At 57.8% G+C, this 15,969-nt stretch overlaps 4 protein-coding genes across 4 annotated transcripts; 3 read left to right on the top strand and 1 right to left on the bottom strand.

The window, feature by feature from the left end:
• The first annotated feature begins 29 nt into the window (after positions 1 to 29).
• Positions 30 to 1,244, top strand: MYCTH_77277 (uncharacterized protein). The gene is made up of 4 exons (XM_003659499.1): positions 30 to 153; positions 301 to 440; positions 547 to 772; positions 857 to 1,244. Exons 1-4 carry the CDS (start codon positions 151 to 153, stop codon positions 863 to 865), a joined length of 378 nt encoding a protein of 125 aa, XP_003659547.1. The 5' UTR covers positions 30 to 150; the 3' UTR covers positions 866 to 1,244.
• A 519-nt stretch (positions 1,245 to 1,763) lies between these two features.
• On the top strand, positions 1,764 to 4,405 carry MYCTH_2088816 (glycosyltransferase family 66 protein; the record flags this gene model as incomplete). The annotated part of the gene is made up of 5 exons (XM_003659498.1): positions 1,764 to 1,925; positions 2,101 to 2,124; positions 2,192 to 2,866; positions 2,925 to 4,071; positions 4,129 to 4,405. The coding sequence occupies exons 1-5, from the start codon at positions 1,796 to 1,798 to the stop codon at positions 4,403 to 4,405; spliced, it is 2,253 nt and encodes a 750-aa protein (XP_003659546.1). The 5' UTR covers positions 1,764 to 1,795.
• Positions 4,406 to 5,179: 774 nt separating this feature from the next.
• On the top strand, positions 5,180 to 7,354 carry MYCTH_2123181 (uncharacterized protein; the record flags this gene model as incomplete). The annotated part of the gene is made up of 2 exons (XM_003659497.1): positions 5,180 to 5,193; positions 5,344 to 7,354. The coding sequence occupies 2 exons, from the start codon at positions 5,180 to 5,182 to the stop codon at positions 7,352 to 7,354; spliced, it is 2,025 nt and encodes a 674-aa protein (XP_003659545.1).
• A 787-nt stretch (positions 7,355 to 8,141) lies between these two features.
• Positions 8,142 to 12,840, bottom strand: MYCTH_2296741 (uncharacterized protein). Its single transcript, XM_003659496.1, has 4 exons — positions 12,332 to 12,840; positions 11,541 to 12,232; positions 11,157 to 11,474; positions 8,142 to 11,058 (listed from the first exon to the last, which is right to left on the bottom strand). Exons 1-4 carry the CDS (start codon positions 12,363 to 12,365, stop codon positions 8,344 to 8,346), a joined length of 3,759 nt encoding a protein of 1,252 aa, XP_003659544.1. The 5' UTR covers positions 12,366 to 12,840; the 3' UTR covers positions 8,142 to 8,343.
• Between the last annotated feature and the right edge of the window lie 3,129 nt (positions 12,841 to 15,969).

Raw genomic sequence — 15,969 nt, 5'->3', positions numbered from 1 at the left:
CTGGCATTTTGCGCATCCACACCTCTCACATTTTGTTAGGACGTTGTGCCGGCAGGAGAGGCTATTCCCTTCCAACGACCCGAAGACCCCGTCGCTGTCAAAGGAATCGTCGCCCATCGCCCATTTGACTCGACACCGATATCTCTCACAATGGTAAGCTCTCTGTGTCCTGTTCAGGCAGCTTCCACGGCCAGGTTCGCCTTGAACGTCTGCCCTCGGCATTCTACCCCGGTCGCATCGACGAGAACGACCTTCAAACTTGCGACTTTTGGCGTGCAACTGCTGACCACTTGGTTAAAGTCTTCCGGCAAGGTCAAGACGGGCCAATTATGGTCTAAGAACAAGGAGGAGCTCACCAAGCAACTGGCTGAGCTCAAGACGGAGCTGAGCCAGCTTCGCATTCAGAAGATCGTCTCCTCGGGCACCAAGCTTACCAAGATGTACGTCGAGTCGAAGCCGATGCTCTCCACGGTCTATAGCCGAAAGAGGACGAATGGGGGGGATGGAGACGAGTTATGGCTGACACGAGTTTCTTTTGCCGACTAGCCACGATATCCGCAAATCGATTGCCCGTGTCCTGACCGTCATCAACGCGAAGCAACGTGCCCAGCTCCGCCTCTTCTACAAGAACAAGAAGTACCTGCCTCTTGACCTCCGGGCCAAGCAGACCCGCGCCATCCGCCGCCGCCTGTCCCCCGAGGATGCCTCAAGGGTTCTGGAGAAGACCAAGAAGCGCCAAACGCACTTCCCCCAGCGGAAGTTCGCCGTCAAGGTACGAGAAACCGGTTGGGCGGGGGGCAGAGAGGAGCCGTTCCGCCGTGCTTAAGAGGGCACCAAATGCTGACAGGGAGTTCAGGCTGCATAGAGGCGTTTTCGTGGGTAATGGGATGGTTGTATCTAGGGGCACTCCTGGCGCGGTTTATAAAAACATTTGGCACTCAACACATTGCATCATCCCGGGAATTCTGCTTCAGGGTTTGGGGTGTTATACGAGGTCAATGATTTCTCGGTCCCGGCTTGGTATCTATACCACTGCCGAATGAAAGCGCTGCGCTGAACACCCAGCCTCAGACCAGGCCCTCGTTGGTGATCTACATCCGGTGATGATTGCTGGGATTGTGTGCCGGCAATTGGGCCTCGACCGCGTCCAGTGATGGATCAGTGAACCCAGTCGCGAGCGGGTTCGTAGTTCACCTTATACCCCGCCTGAGATATGATACAGTTACCCAAAGCCAGGGCGTTCTAGGTTTGCTCCATCCGCGATCTGATGTGATAGATCCGTGCCCCACACAATCGCCAAGAGTCCCATCAGATCAATGGATCTCTGTTTTCCCAAGGTTATGCACATATATATGGTCATGGACCTGGTGATAGATCCATCAACATGAGTTGTTTCGCAGTTCTCCGGGAGTTACGCCTCGCGGATCTTCTTAATCCCAGATCTCTCCCTCTGTATCTTTCGGCCTCTGCATTGCCACCCCTATACGAAGTATTGGACCCTTTGTACTGCGTACGGATTTGGTTTTCTGCTCTTTCTTTGGCCCCTCCAACTTTCTACATATTAATCGGACTTCTGCCGGGCGGTGAAGCGTTGAGCAACGAGGCTGAGTGGGTCTTGGGCGCGAATCAAGCATGCCAAGGCGGACCCCTGGAGCATTCCACTCCAGTTGCATGCAGAAGCTCCAAACTGTCCTCTCCAAAGGCCAGAGCTCGCTCGTCTGCGCTTGTCCTTGGTGTTAGCCTCCGACTTCAACTGGGCGAGAGGCAGCACCACACCCCGCAAACGCAGGCCACCATGTCGGCCGATCCGCTTCAGGTTCTTGCCAGCGTGGGCAAGGGAAAGAGCACTCGCGGTGTGCTGCGGGTGATCATTCTCGCGCTCATTGCCGCTGCCGCAATTGCCAGTCGCCTGTTCTCCGTGATACGTACGTGTCCCTTTTTTGGTGGTGACGCAGCCGTGAGCTTTGAGGTCTTGGGGCCTCAACATGGAGCGTCGTTCGCGACCTCGAGACACTCCAATTGCCTAGCACGATCACACGATCACACGATCACTCTTCTTCGGACCGGATTGAGTGCTAATCAGTTTGACTTGCTACATAGGATTCGAAAGTATCATCCATGAATGTCCGTATCCACGCCTCCCTCCTCCCCTCGCCCATGGCCTCGACTTGACGTACTGACCCTTGACCAGTCGACCCTTGGTTCAACTTTCGCGCTACCAAGTACCTCGTTGCGAACGGCTTCTACAACTTCTGGGACTGGTTCGATGATCGGACATGGCACCCCCTGGGTCGTGTTACCGGAGGTACCCTCTATCCCGGCCTCATGGTGACGAGCGGCGTCATCTACCACGCCCTCCGCGCCCTCACGATCCCCGTGGACATCCGGAATATCTGCGTCCTCCTTGCGCCAGGATTCTCCGGCCTTACCGCGATTGCCGCGTACCTCCTCACCAATGAGATGACCCCCTCGCCCTCGGCTGGTCTGCTGGCAGCCCTGTTCATGGGCATCGCCCCTGGCTACATCTCTCGGTCGGTTGCTGGCAGTTACGACAACGAAGCCATTGCCATCTTTTTGCTCGTCTTCACCTTCTACCTCTGGATCAAGGCGCTGAAGCAGGGCTCCATGCTCTGGGGTGCCCTCTGTGCCCTCTCCTACGGCTACATGGTTGCCTCCTGGGGAGGTTACGCCTTCATTACCTGCCTTGTTCCCCTGCACTCGTTCGTCCTGATCTGCATGGGCCGCTACAGCACCCGGCTGTATGTTGCGTACACCACCTGGTATGCCCTGGGAACACTGGCCAGCATGCAGATCCCCTTCGTTGGTTTCTTGCCCGTCAAGACGAGCGAGCACATGCCCGCCTTGGGTGAGTTCGCCGCGCCCGGAAGCTGCACCTCGTTACTACTAACCTAACACGGAACCAGGCATCTTTGGCTTCCTCCAGCTGCTCGGTTTCCTCGACTATGTTCGCTCCGCCATCCCCAGCCGCCAGTTTCAGACATTCCTATGGCTCTTTGCCGGCGCCACCTTCGGTCTCGGGCTGTTGGGCCTCGTCATCGCGACCAGCGCCGGCTTCATTGCCCCGTGGAGTGGCCGCTTCTACTCGCTGTGGGATACCGGCTACGCTAAGATCCACATCCCCATCATCGCCTCGGTCTCGGAACACCAGCCGACCGCGTGGCCCGCGTTCTTCTTCGACCTCAACCTGCTCGTTTGGCTCTTCCCGGTCGGTGTCTATCTCTGCTTCCAGCAACTCGCCGACGAGCACGTCTTCATTGTCGTCTATGCGCTCTTTGGGAGCTACTTCGCCGGCGTCATGGTTCGCCTGATGCTCACCCTCACGCCGGTGGTTTGCGTTGCTGCCGCCATCGCGGTTTCGACCCTCCTCGACACATACCTCAGCACCAAGTCGCTCAAACCCCAAGAGAGCCAGGCGACAGAGGGCCCTGAGAGCAAGAAGGCGGCCAAGTCCTCCGGCCTCAAGTCGACGAGCAAGCCTGTAGTGGGTGTGTACGCTCTTTGGGGAAAGAGCATGATGGTCGGCGCCCTTGCCGTCTACCTCCTGCTCTTCGTCCTTCACTGCACGTGGGTGACATCGAATGCCTATTCGTCCCCCTCAGTCGTCTTGGCCAGCAGGTTGCCTGATGGCAGCCAGCACATCATTGACGATTACCGCGAGGCGTACCAGTGGCTGCGTCAGAACACGCGCGAGGACGCCAAGATCATGTCCTGGTGGGACTACGGCTACCAGATTGGAGGCATGGCGGACCGCCCGACGCTCGTCGACAACAACACGTGGAACAACACGCATATTGCGACTGTAGGCAAGGCCATGAGCTCGAGAGAGGAGGTCAGCTATCCGATCATGCGCCAACACGAAGTCGACTATGTTCTGGTTGTCTTCGGCGGTCTCCTGGGTTACTCTGGCGACGATATCAACAAGTTCTTGTGGATGGTCCGCATCGCCGAGGGCATCTGGCCCGATGAGGTCAACGAGCGTTCCTTCTTCACTGCTCGCGGTGAGTACCGCGTCGATGGCGAGGCCACCGAGACCATGAAGAACAGCCTGATGTAAGCACTATTAGGGAATTAAAACTTTGCGACGCGTGGCGCTGACAGCATCAATAGGTACAAGATGTCGTATTACAACTACAACAACCTCTTCCCTCCTGGACAGGCGGTGGACCGCATGCGGGGCGCCCGTCTTCCCGAGGTCGGCCCTACGCTCAGCACCTTGGAGGAGGCTTTCACGAGCGAAAACTGGATTATTCGCATCTACAAGGTCAAAGACCTTGACAACCTTGGCCGCGACCACATGTCAGCGGCCGCATTTGACCGGGGCCACAAGAAGAAGAGTAAGGGCATCACCAAGAAGAAAGGCCCGAGACAGCTTCGGATAGATTAGAAAGGTCAGCAGCGGGTGGATTTGTGTACAAAGAAGTATGTTAGAGTTGATTCTTTTATTTTGCGACATGCGGATTGGGAAAAGGGCATCGGGTCGGTCGTATTGTGTACAACACAAGCACGTTGATTGCGCTACATGGTGCCACAGAACACATGGTTGAAAGTGACCTCGTCCAACGGCGGCTCCAACTGTGAGCAACCAGCCAAATGTGCATTCATCGTCGCGCCCGAACAGAGATCGAAGTGTCGAAGAAGAAGCGGCAGCGATTTGCGCGATTTCCAGCCATGGTAAGTAAACAAGGAAAAAAAAAAAAAGGGGGGGGGGACAGCAGGCGTTGCTGTTAAAGTGTCAAGAAGCGCTCAATGATTTCTGCCTCTCTCATGAGTCTTCCTCGCCCTATGATTTCTGCCTCTCTCATGAGTCTTCCTCGCCCTTTGACAGCTCCCACCACTGCGGGTTCTTTACCAGCCTTTCAACTGATCTCTTTCATCCCATTAGCATGCAACAGGTCCCGTGGGCCTAGGCGCCCGGGCGAAATTTCAGTGCAGCATTTGAGATGAGCCCAGTTCGCACAACTTTGCCCATACGGGAACATTCCCTGCTTGTTGCGTTTGTTCTTATAGCCTACCTATCAGCCATTCCATCCTCTCACAGCTGTTCCCGCTGCTCAACTTCGTTTCCTTCCTCCTCTCCCTACATAACCTGCCGATTCTGTTCGGACCTACGGATTCCTACAATAGTGTAGTCAACGAACTCTGGCTACCGGACCGCAAGATGCATTTCAGTGTGTAAGTCAGTCTCATGGGTTTGCTGGTTTCCTTTCCCTTCGAGACAGGTCGCTAGTTTCTTCCGTTCGCTAGCTTTCTGCCAGGAGGCCAGGAGGGCTCCCAAGACGTTCCGCCATGGCTACATTGCTCCTCGCTGACTGTTTTCTTCAGAACTAAGGAAGTTGATTGGGAAGCCGATGACGAAAGCGACGGCTTCACGCCAACCCTCGGTGTTAAGAAGCGATACCGCCTTGTTCTCGACTTCTCTCGGCGCTCATCAAAGCACCGGAAAGAGGGCAAAGGTATCGATGTCGAGCCCAGCGAGAATATTGACCATCCCATCTCCTATCGGCATCGTTGCTACGGCTGCAACGCTCCGCGATCCGACCAGTACCAGCAGGAATTTCCCCCGAGGCGAGGCAGGAAACCGAGGCCCAGCCTCTGCACCCGATGTCGCTACTATCGCGAGATTCGAGTCGCCGATCGCGCTCGCCGTAGCAGGGGCCGCCGCCGGACTGACAAGTTGACAGCCAGGATTGACGAGCGGGAGTGGTGCGCCGGCTGTGGCACGCTTCGCTCCAACAAGTACCATAGCAAGCTGTTGTCAGGCGAGCTGTCCGTCTGGGATGAGATCTGCGGCCAGTGTATAATCAACAAGGAGAGAAGGGACAAGCGCGGACGACTCGGCACGTGTTACAAAGGGCAGCGCGTGGTGGGTTGCAGCGAGGAGGAGGACGACCAGAACGGTTTCCCTGGCCACAGCAACCCCCAGGACTGCCGGAGCAGCCCGTACGCATTCACTCCAACCTCCTTTCGTGACGAGATGAAGCTCGTCTTGGGTACGGCTTCGACGTTGGATAATCGAGCTGGGCCCGAGAATAGCAAGGTGAGCCCCTCCTGTAACAACGAGCAATCAGCCATCAAGGCCGCCTCACGCGCGGACGCTCGTCGCGATCCGGTCAACGTCGGCAAGGTCTCAGAGCACCAACGGGCCAATATCCGTTGCTACGCATCCAAGAGCGAGGCTTCGAAGCACGGTCAAGACCAAGGCGCGCCGGCACGCCAGGGGGGTAAGGGAGGTTCGAGGAGAGAAGGGTCCCAGCAACAGAACACGTGCCGCGAGTCGAGTGAGAAATCCACGGGGCAGCCTCGGCTCCGGGGTGTTCGTTTGACGGCCGGGAAGTCACCCTCTTGGCAGTCACCCAAATCTTACGAATTGTGCGTTCGACAAAGGGAACCGAAGGACGCCGAGAAGGGTCGCCTCCCCGCGGCCAGCAGCATCGTCGGCGGCACCAGTCGCTCCGGCGAGAAGGAGGAGAAGGAGAAGGCGGAGGAGGAGGTGGAGGGACGAGAAGCTCGCGACTACTTTAAACCTCCGCACCTGGAGGACTGGTACAATAAGCATAGGCAGCCCATGGCCAAGTCGAGGTCCGAAGAGCGGCATGGGGCGCCCAATGTGGCATCGTTCCCCGCCGGGTATCAGGAGCTCCAAGAGGGCCGTGATTACTTCAAGCTCCCACAGCAGCAGCAGCAGCAGCAGCAGCAGCAGAAGCGCTGCGCGACGCGTTGGAGGCGTACAGCCGCCGATTCCAAGATCCAGGAAGAGGCCGGTGAGCGGCACTCGGACGGACACGGCCATCGGAAGCACCCGTCCACGTCCACGTCCTCCACCAGATCGAGTCGGTCCCAGCCACAGGAGCCGTTCTACTTCAACCTTCACAGCCGCGACGGGTCCCAGCCCAAGCCGGCCGCCTCCACGGACCGGCATCTCACCGACCGCAACTCGCAAGCCCGGCGCAAGGCTCAGCCGGCGCCTCCTCGGAGGCAACAACAACAACAACAACAGAAAAAGCAACGGCAGCCGGGTTCTCAGCCGCGGCCTATGGGCGTCTCCGACCTGTATTGGGCCTCCGAGTACGGCCAGGCCGAGCGGGCCTCCACGGGCGCAGGCGGTGGGTTTTTTCTCTTCTCGGACGCCAGAGCCTCCGGTATCTCCACCACCACCACCACCGCCGCCGCCGCCGTCTCTCCCTCGGAGACCGGGGCTTCTCCTCCTCCCCGCAGCGCCGACCAGAAGCAGATCTGGGAAGTCGACTCGGACGAGGCGGACGAGATCGAGCGGGCCCACGCCAGGCTTGTCGCTGCCTTGGGGCGGGCAGCGGCCGGGGCAAGGGGTTGTTAGTTTTTTTTTTTTTTTTTTTTTTTTTTTTTTTTTTTTTTTCCGTCATGGCATTATGGCAACTAGAGTCCAGCGCTCGCACGGTGGTGGACTGATGGTACCTATTCGTGTGTCATGGCCTTGCGGACCAGGCCTGATCTGTTTGTTCGTTTTGTCGATCCTATGACGGACCTTCCCCCCTCTTACGTCTCCGCTTCTCGGTCTCTCACCGTCTTAGGGCCGCCGAGACAATGTGGTGGACAAGTCAATTTCTGTGTCTCGATTTGAAATGCATGCAAAGGAAGAAACAGCGTCGGAAACAACAAACAGTGTTCATATCTGTCTATTCGAGAAGTGGGATTACGAGCGTAAAGAACCGCCCTGGGCAACAGCTTGTTCTGCGACCCTCAGCCTATAGGGGCTGGAAATGTTCCTTGTTTATTTTAGCGTTAGCGTATAACAAATGAAAATACACGTCTTGAATTTTCAGTATATTTCTTCGCCTGCATTCAAGTTGAACGAGTTGTACATACATGTTGCACGCATGATTCAATATATATGACAACGCCCGGGGTCGCGACCTAGTCCACAATACAACCAACACACACATATACAAGCCTAACCCAACGCACAAACAACAACAGATTGTATGATGAGCTCCACCAGCGCCATAGCCTTTTGTCTTCCCCGGCCCGTGTGCTGCTTTTGAGTAGTGTGGTTATGCCTCCCAGTTAATTCATTCTCTCCCACGCATGCCGCTATCCTCCTTGGTGCATCGCATTGGCATGGGGGAGTGGTATGGAGCAGGGATATGGGGATAACAGATGGTATCAAGGATGATATGCAGAAATCGGAGCCGCGGATAAGACGGCAAGAACAGGGTGCAGTGTCAATGTCGGTGTCTACAACAATGACACATGAACCAGGAGAGAAAGAAGGGGGTGTGTGGCGGTCGGTACATGGAACAAAACAAGAAAAAAAAATAATCTCAAGAACAGCCCAGCCAGCTCTCACTACCCCCTCTTCGCGGCCCTCAGCAGCTCTAGCGTAGCAGGAGAGGCATGCCGGTATGTCGGCACGGTCCTGGCGCCGGGCACGTACGAGCTCCAGGGCGTTTGGGTGGCCGATTCCTCGCCGAGCGTGATGCCCGGCGCGGGACTGACCCTACGAATCCCGAGCGCGCGGCAGGCCTCGAGGCGGCGGGCCTCGAACTCGCGCGAGCGCTGTCGCTCGCGGTCGACGCGACGCATGCGCTCCTCCACGTCGTGGTTGGCCTCTTCCATCTTGAGGTCGTGCTCGCTCAGGCTGCGCACCTTGCGCTCCGTCTTGACGCACACCTCGTCGAGCTTGCTTGCCACGGCCTCGGGAGCGAGCTCGGGCTTGCGCGGGAGGCCCAGGCTCGCGCGGGACTTGGCACTGCCGCCCCAGCCGCAGCGGAATATGAGCTCCGAGACGACGCTCCTGTCGGGGGTCTGCGAGACCGAGACCCGGTCGCCGTCGTAGAGAGCCATCCAGTAGGTGGACGGGTTGGCAGGGTTCTTGGCGTCGTCCGAGGGCAGGTGGACGCCGTTGACGTGAATACCGGCGGTCGCCTTGGTCGAGATGTAAAAGTGGAACGACTTCTCGTCCGCCTCGGGCGCGCGGTTCCACGGCCGGAAGTTCTTGGCCGGGTCGTAGTCCTGCTTCCAGAGGAGGATCCTGAAGGCATACTTGGGCACCCTGAGGTCGTACTTGTGAGGATAAGAGCGCGTGTTCTCGTTGGCCCGACCCCATGACACCATCGACTCGGTAATCATGATGGAAACGCCGGGGATGGCGGACCCTGGCGCCGACTGCAGGCACGCGACGACCGGCCGCCCCGGATCGGACTGCATCGGCATGACGAGCAGCGGTCCCGGGTCGTCCGCGGGCGGGGGGGTAGCAGGAACGGTCGCGTCTGCGCCGGCCGTGGAGGGGAGGAGCACACCGTTCTCTGCATGGTCCGCCGACTCTTTGGTTGCGGCTCCGCGGCGCTCGCAATTGGTGGGCGGGAAGTACTTCATAGCCAGGTCCCAGAGGGGGGTCTTGCCCGGGCCGAATTCCTCTTCCCTGGCCGAGGCGGCCGTTTTGAACGCATCGAGCTGTAGCTGCGTCATCTCCGGATAGTTGAGGTGCCACGTCCTCCTGTCCTGCGCTGACCAATATGTAGACTTATGTACGGGATTGTCGATTTGCCGCCCGGATTGGGCCCGCAGAATGGACGGCATCTGTGCGAGGAGCTCATACTCGCCGTCCTCAACGGCCCGGTGATTGGCTGAGAGTTTGGCCGAAGCTGCGGAGCGGAGCCTCTTGAGGCCGCGCCGTTCTCCTGGAACGGGGACGTTGTCTTCCTCGCCGCTGTCGGACGAGGGCTTCCGTTTGCTCGAGTTCAAGTCGCCAGTGGCATGCGAGCGCAGGAGGGAGCCGGCACGAGACTTCATGTTGAGGTTCTCGAGGATCGACTCGGCGCCGCCGAGGCTCTGAGACGCCACGTCGAACGTCATGTTGTTGAGCTCGTCGACGGACCTGCTCTGGCCTGCAGACTGCAGCGAGGGTTGATGAACAAGTCCAAGTCCCGGCGAGGTCTGTGACTTTTGTGGCTTCTGCCGAGGGGTAGACTGGTCCTCCGACTCGAAGCTGTCCTTGATCTCCGTCTCGTTGCCGAGAATCTCCGTCGTGCCAGTCGAGCCGAAGCTTGCCGGCGATATCGGCAAGTTGAGACGATTCGACGCTACGGCGCCAGTACTCCTGACTGCAGACGGACCGACTTCGCCGAACAGTCGCTGCGGTCGATTATCTGGACCGAACGTGTAGTTCTCCTTTTCGGATTCGTAATCGGCCGGCTGGGCCGCATCGAAGTCGACGTCCTCGTCGTCGTCCGATATCTCGTCGTCGCTAGGAACACGCAGTTCTCGGCACCCGCCCTGACCCCTCTCGTTGTCGTCGAGGCTCAGCTGAGAGGCGTTTACGTGTAGTTCCTCGTCTGCGGCCTCATCGAACGATTGCGCCACGGTCGTGAAGGAGCCGGATATCCACGGATGTTCCTGAAGCGCGCTTACCGTAGCTCGTGTCTCGGGCCTCCGGTCAAGCATGCGACGGAGGAAGTCGATGCCTTCCTCGGAGATCTCCGCCTCGATGAGCGGCGAGATATCCAGCGGCTTGGTCATGATCTGGTGAAGGAGTTCGGAGTGGCTGGCCCCGTTCCTGGCCGGGAAGGGTGGCCTCTTTGTCAAGGCATAGAAGAGGACGCCCCCCAACGACCAGACATCGACCGCGTGATCGTATCTCTGCCCCGTGGCCGGACGGAGGCGGCGGTTGCGCGGATGACGGCGGCCGTGGTTGTCGTACTCGGCATATTCCGAGTAGACCTCGGGCGCACAGTAGAGGAGCGTTCCGCAGAAGGTCCGGAGGAAAGTTTGCTCGTTATCAACCATCTTGGACAGCCCAAAGTCGGTGAGCTTCACGACGAAGGGATCTAGGGAGTCTACCAGGATATTATCAGGCTTCACGTCGCGGTGGGTGATGTTCATGTCGTGCAGGTACCCAAGAGCGTCCAGCAGCTGCCTCGTCATCGTCTTCGTGGCGCTTTCCGACAAGGGGCCATTTTCTGCGATCAGTCGGCCGAGGTCGCCCCCGCCCACAAACTCCATGATAATGATGAGAAGCCTATCGTCCCAGTCGAGGTGCTCGATATATTCCACAATGTTTGGCTGCCAGGTTACGTGAGCAAAGGTTTCGACATACCACCGTCATCCTGGAAGGAGGGCGGGGGCAAGGGAAGGGGGGAGGGGGGTTGGGTTTGGCATACGTGCTTGATCTTTCGCATGATCCTCATCTCGTTCTCGACCTTCTGGTCCAGGACGCCGTTCTTCATGAACTTGCGTTTGTCGAGCTCCTTGGCCGCAAAGGGCTGGCCGCTGTGTCTCAACGTCACCTTGTGTACGGTGGCGAATGCGCCCCTGCCAATCTCGCAGACGCGCTTGTACTTGTCTGAGCCGTTCCACGGCCTTGGTAGTGCGTCCGCACGGGAGCGGCTCGCAGGCTTTGCGGCGACCTGGGCACGGCGTGCTACGACAGCCCCGTTCCCGGTTGGCTGTTTCGCGGGAGGCGGCTTGAAAATGTCAACCTAACTTGGTCAGCGCTGGGCTGCCCTTCGAGCCTTGGAGAAGGGTGCATGTCAAACAAAACTTACATGGCCCCCGGGCCCGGGTACGATGGTTTCGTTGGCGTCATAAGCCGCCGGGAGCTGTTTCGCCAGATACGCATCCAGATTGCGCTTATAGGCTTCCTCGCAGGCGCCGTCGCGGATGGGGATGCGAACGAGGAAGCTCAGGTCTCGGCCGGGTTCGTGCATGAGGATCTGGATCTTGGAACCGCTTTCCAGCGTCCTCGTCGTCTCGGTTCTCACTCCGTCTTTCTTCTTGAGCAGAACATCGTCTACCACGGTCCCGTTCGTAGACATGTCCTCCAACATCAAGACGCCCCACTGGTTCAAAAAGATGCGGAAGTGTATCTTGCTCAGACGCCGGTGCGGATCGTTCCGGAGGCAGATGTCGCAGCAGCCGGGATGCCTCCCGAAAGTGAAACCTTGCGAGGGGTCCTTGACCTGCGACGAAAAGCGCAGGGCGATATGGTGTTCTCCAACGTCGGACTGTAGGCCGCCGAATCTCCGGAGGTCGTCCTCGCGCGTGTAGTCCACCCTCAAGTTGTCCACATCCTCCCTTCCCACCATGTGCTGCGAGGCTTCGGCAGCCATCCTCCTCACCTCCTGGCGGGCGGCCTCGGAGTAGGGGAGGAGGAGGCATATTATGTCGGATACTTCTTCATCCGAGAAGCCCGAGGTTAGTTGTCCTAGCCGCTTAGGGTCGGCGACCGTTTGTGTTGCTGTGCGCAGGGGTTAGCCGAGCCAGACGAGACAGGGCGAGACGCCGCCGACGTCGCAGGGCGGGCGCCCAATGGCGCGCCGTAGCACCGCAAACGTACGTTGAGTGGGCTGCGAGTCCCCGTATGGATCCATCATTGAGGTGGCCGTTCAAGGTGTGACGCCGTAGGAATCGCAGCCGCCGAGAGCGACGATGACGTGCACGCGGCTGCGGCGGCTGCGGCGGCGGCGGCGGGGCGGTCGGCGGCACTGAACAGTCGAGAGCGATCGAGGATCAGGCAAAAAGACGGACTGCGCGGCGCGTCTCGATGTTTCTTCACATCGGGCGGAGGAAGTGTTGTGGAGCAACGGGCGCCAGGGTACTCTCGAGTGTGTAAATCCGATCGGACGGCGTCGAACGAGCGCGTCGAGGTGGGAGAAAGCGGGTCGGCGTCCCGGGTTGGGGGGGCGACGAAAAACAACGGATCCCGGGTCGTGCAGCGGGCGAGCTCAGCGAGAGGGGAGCGGGATAGCGAACGGTGGGCGGGAAGGCGGTGGGCGGCAGGTGGTTTTCCAGCGAAACGGAAGCCTTGCCGGGCGCCGGTCAGCGGCCGCTCAGGACAGCCTCAGGGCCCCCTCTCTCTCTTCCAATGCACGTCACGCGGGGCAAAGAACGCGTTTTAGCGAGCGAGGGCGTGATACCGCATTCTCGAGGGGCCGGCACGAGCAGCAGCAGGTGTCCACGCCGAGGACCAAAGTCTACCTCCCCTCGAATCCTTTAAATTTGTCAGTAACGGCTACTGCAGTGGTGTTTTGGACGGGCTGGAGTCTGGTGGCGCTCAGTGGTTGCCCCAGACACGCGCTGCAGGTGCAGGAGCCCCGCTGCGGGCGTTCCCAATCCAATTCTCTGGATCGCATGGGGTCCCGGTGGGCTGCTCCTCCCCCTCTGTGCATCCATCCCTTCCCGGCACTACACTAGGCGGCAAGGCGTTATATCGGCAAGGCGCCGCATGTATGGACAGACGACTGCATGCCTTATCACTGCATCCAAGTCTCGCCTGATGTACGTACCGTACATACCTTGGATATCCAAGGCAAATGGCGAGTAGCATACAAGAAACACGGGCGCCATACCTTAGTGTAGGAAGGGCAAAGTAACGAGGTTTCATCAGAACCGATCGATCAAGTCTCTCATCATTGTCAACTGAAGCCACAAGGCTCAATTCGCTACACACATACCTACCTTGGTAGTTTATCAAGGGAGTTGCTACCAGGCAGTCCGAGGCACAAGCAGAGAGACCTTGAATCAGCTGTGTCAGGATTTGAAACCCGACTTGTCAGCCTTCAGGGAAAACGCCATATTTGGAGTTTAGATAAAAGAGAGTAGTTTTCAACGTTACCGAAAGTTTGGCGCTTGCGAGAGATGCCTCTGCACCAAACCCTAGCCGGGCTCCCTGGTATCAATTCGTCTCCGTCCACTTCCTTGGCACTCGTCTCGCTGCTCCAGCTGGCCAAGAATCGGGCGCAGTCAAGTTTGGGAACACTAAATGTTCGAAGTGACGCAGGTGAAATGTCCCAGCCTACCGTGGGCATCATGCATGTTGTTCCTGTCAAGTCGCAGATGATTCGAACTCGAACTTGCCCAGCAAAAACAGTGTGGAGTTTTGTGCACATCAACCTCACCAGCGGCCCTTGTAGGCATCCTGCTTTGCCTGTACTGCACGGACGTATGTACACTACTGTATGTATGTACATACATAGATAATACATTTAACGAATTGCGCAGGCCTAGGCCGACCACCCAGCAGTGGAGAGTGGTATGTATGTATGTACATACATATGTACAAGACTTACCCGGGACGCAGGGCTGGGTCGGGACATTTTGACTGCTTGTCTGGTAAGGAAGAATTATCGGTATGGTGCATATACTACTACGGAGTAGTACCGTGCACCACACGGCCCTTCCCGCCAACCTGGAAGGGAAGCAGCTTCACTCAGAAACAGCAACATCCTGCCTGATGTGTAACCCACCTTTTCGATTTTTAAAGTCGGTACTGGGTGGTAACCTATGTCTGTAGAATTCCGTACATATACATACATCATACCAGGACCTAAAAGAATGTAGTGTAACTGGGACCCGCCGCGACATGATCCCGAGCTGCATTGGCAAATCTGCTGAAGCTCGTCATCACATGTTTGCTGTAAGTACTTAAAGCACTCCGGCAGTTACCAAGCTCCCGGTCAGCAAAGCAGTCTGGTAACACATGAGGCTAAGAACCAAAGGTGAAGAAGAGGATGATGACGATGATGACGCGATCATCTGTATCTTGACGTGACACAGTGCCTCCTCTACTTGTATTGCCGCGAGTGCAGGCCAGAGTGGCTGCGACTCTGGCCGATTGCTGAGTCTGCAACTCGGGCTCCCTCAATCAGGAATCCTTTCGATCTATCTCTGTGGTCAGCAGTCCCCAGCGAGTGCACTCCCCGGTGCCCCGCCGCGTTGGACTGCTTCATTCCGTTGTTCTTCTGCTGCTGAGTACAGATAGCTGGTGAGACTCGCGGGGGTTCGTGGGCGCACCATAATTCGAGCCACATGCTCTCTGTAGAGAGTAGTGTAGAGAGTCTCGGGGACACATGCGTTCGATCAAATGAGGTTAAATATCACAACGCCAGGTCAGATGGGGACATCGGCCTGTCCACACTGGCGTTTCGCGTGCTCGGCGTTGTTACGCAGTCGTGTGTATCCGTACTCGAATAGTGTGCGCAATATGTACGGAGTAATATTCCGTACGCCCCACCAACGAGTCCCAGGTCACTGGTGCCCAGAGACTGGGCGACGGGGATACGCGGAACTGCCCTCTGGCGCAGCCACGCCAATTGTCTCATTCAGCTCGTATTGATTGTTCTTCGGGCCTCCCCGTCCCTCCCGCGCGCCGAGCTGTTGGCGCTTGGAAAGTCACAATATCTAGTTTCTTTACTTGCCTACGCTACCCAGCCAGATCACGAGAGAGTGTAACGACGTGACCAGGGGGCACGCGTCCATCCACCACTTGGCGCCGTCCAACCGCTCAGTCTGGGTTCGGCGGGCAGGGCGGTTTCAGGTGAGGCGCATTGCTGGCCAACGGAGGACGGTCCCCAGGAGGACTAGTGGTACAATGTATGTTCATACGCGTACGAATTGGCGATTGATTGGGCATGGAACAGGGTAATTCAAAAAAAGGCAAAAAAAAAAAAAAAATTGGCCGTTGCTTGCGTGGTCTTTCACACCGTCTGGTTGGCTGCGCCATGCGCGCAGCCCTCGTGGTCGTCTCGGCCGCCAAAACGACCAAGAGCAGAGAGGTTTGACGCCGCTTCCCTGACGTGTGATCTTGCCGCCTCCGTGTCTTGACCTGGGGGGGCAAGCAGCTGGATGGTCAAGGCCGACGGTGTTCTCCGGAGTTTCCTTCGTCATCCAAGCCTTTTGGGCGTCTGAAAATGACCAATCATTGCCTGCGCGCAACGCCAAGTGCTTGCTAACGGAGGCTGGTGGATCTCAATCTCGAGACCAAGCTTCCCGGACATGACGACAAAAGCGAAAATTAGAGCGAGGCCGGAAGGCGAGAGGATTCTGTCAAGCGCTTCTCCATGCTTGATGCCTGTCGGTATACACTGCAGGTTGTGGTTATGACAATTCAAGACGAAACAATGAACGCGCTGGGTGTGTGCAGGCAGCCACTTCAGACTCGCGACGGCGTGTGTGGTGTTTGTGGGTGTCCGACTA

This window comes from Thermothelomyces thermophilus, chromosome 1, assembly GCF_000226095.1.
Source record: "Thermothelomyces thermophilus ATCC 42464 chromosome 1, complete sequence".
Taxonomy (NCBI): domain Eukaryota; kingdom Fungi; phylum Ascomycota; class Sordariomycetes; order Sordariales; family Chaetomiaceae; genus Thermothelomyces; species Thermothelomyces thermophilus.
The sequence above is the reverse complement of the archived record's forward strand: the minus strand, read 5'-3'. Positions and strand labels throughout refer to the sequence as shown.

Bases quoted from the DNA above. Each gene is read 5' to 3' on its own strand.
- MYCTH_77277 (XM_003659499.1), top strand. The intron at 441-546 runs GTACGTCGAGTC...TTTGCCGACTAG, and splicing joins GGCACCAAGCTTACCAAGAT to CCACGATATCCGCAAATCGA.
- MYCTH_2296741 (XM_003659496.1), bottom strand. From the start codon at position 12,365: ATGGATCCATACGGGGACTCGCAGCCCACTCAAC. The intron at 12,233-12,331 runs GTACGTTTGCGG...CCCTGCGCACAG, and splicing joins GGACTCGCAGCCCACTCAAC to CAACACAAACGGTCGCCGAC. The intron at 11,059-11,156 runs GTATGCCAAACC...GTAACCTGGCAG, and splicing joins TCATGCGAAAGATCAAGCAC to CCAAACATTGTGGAATATAT.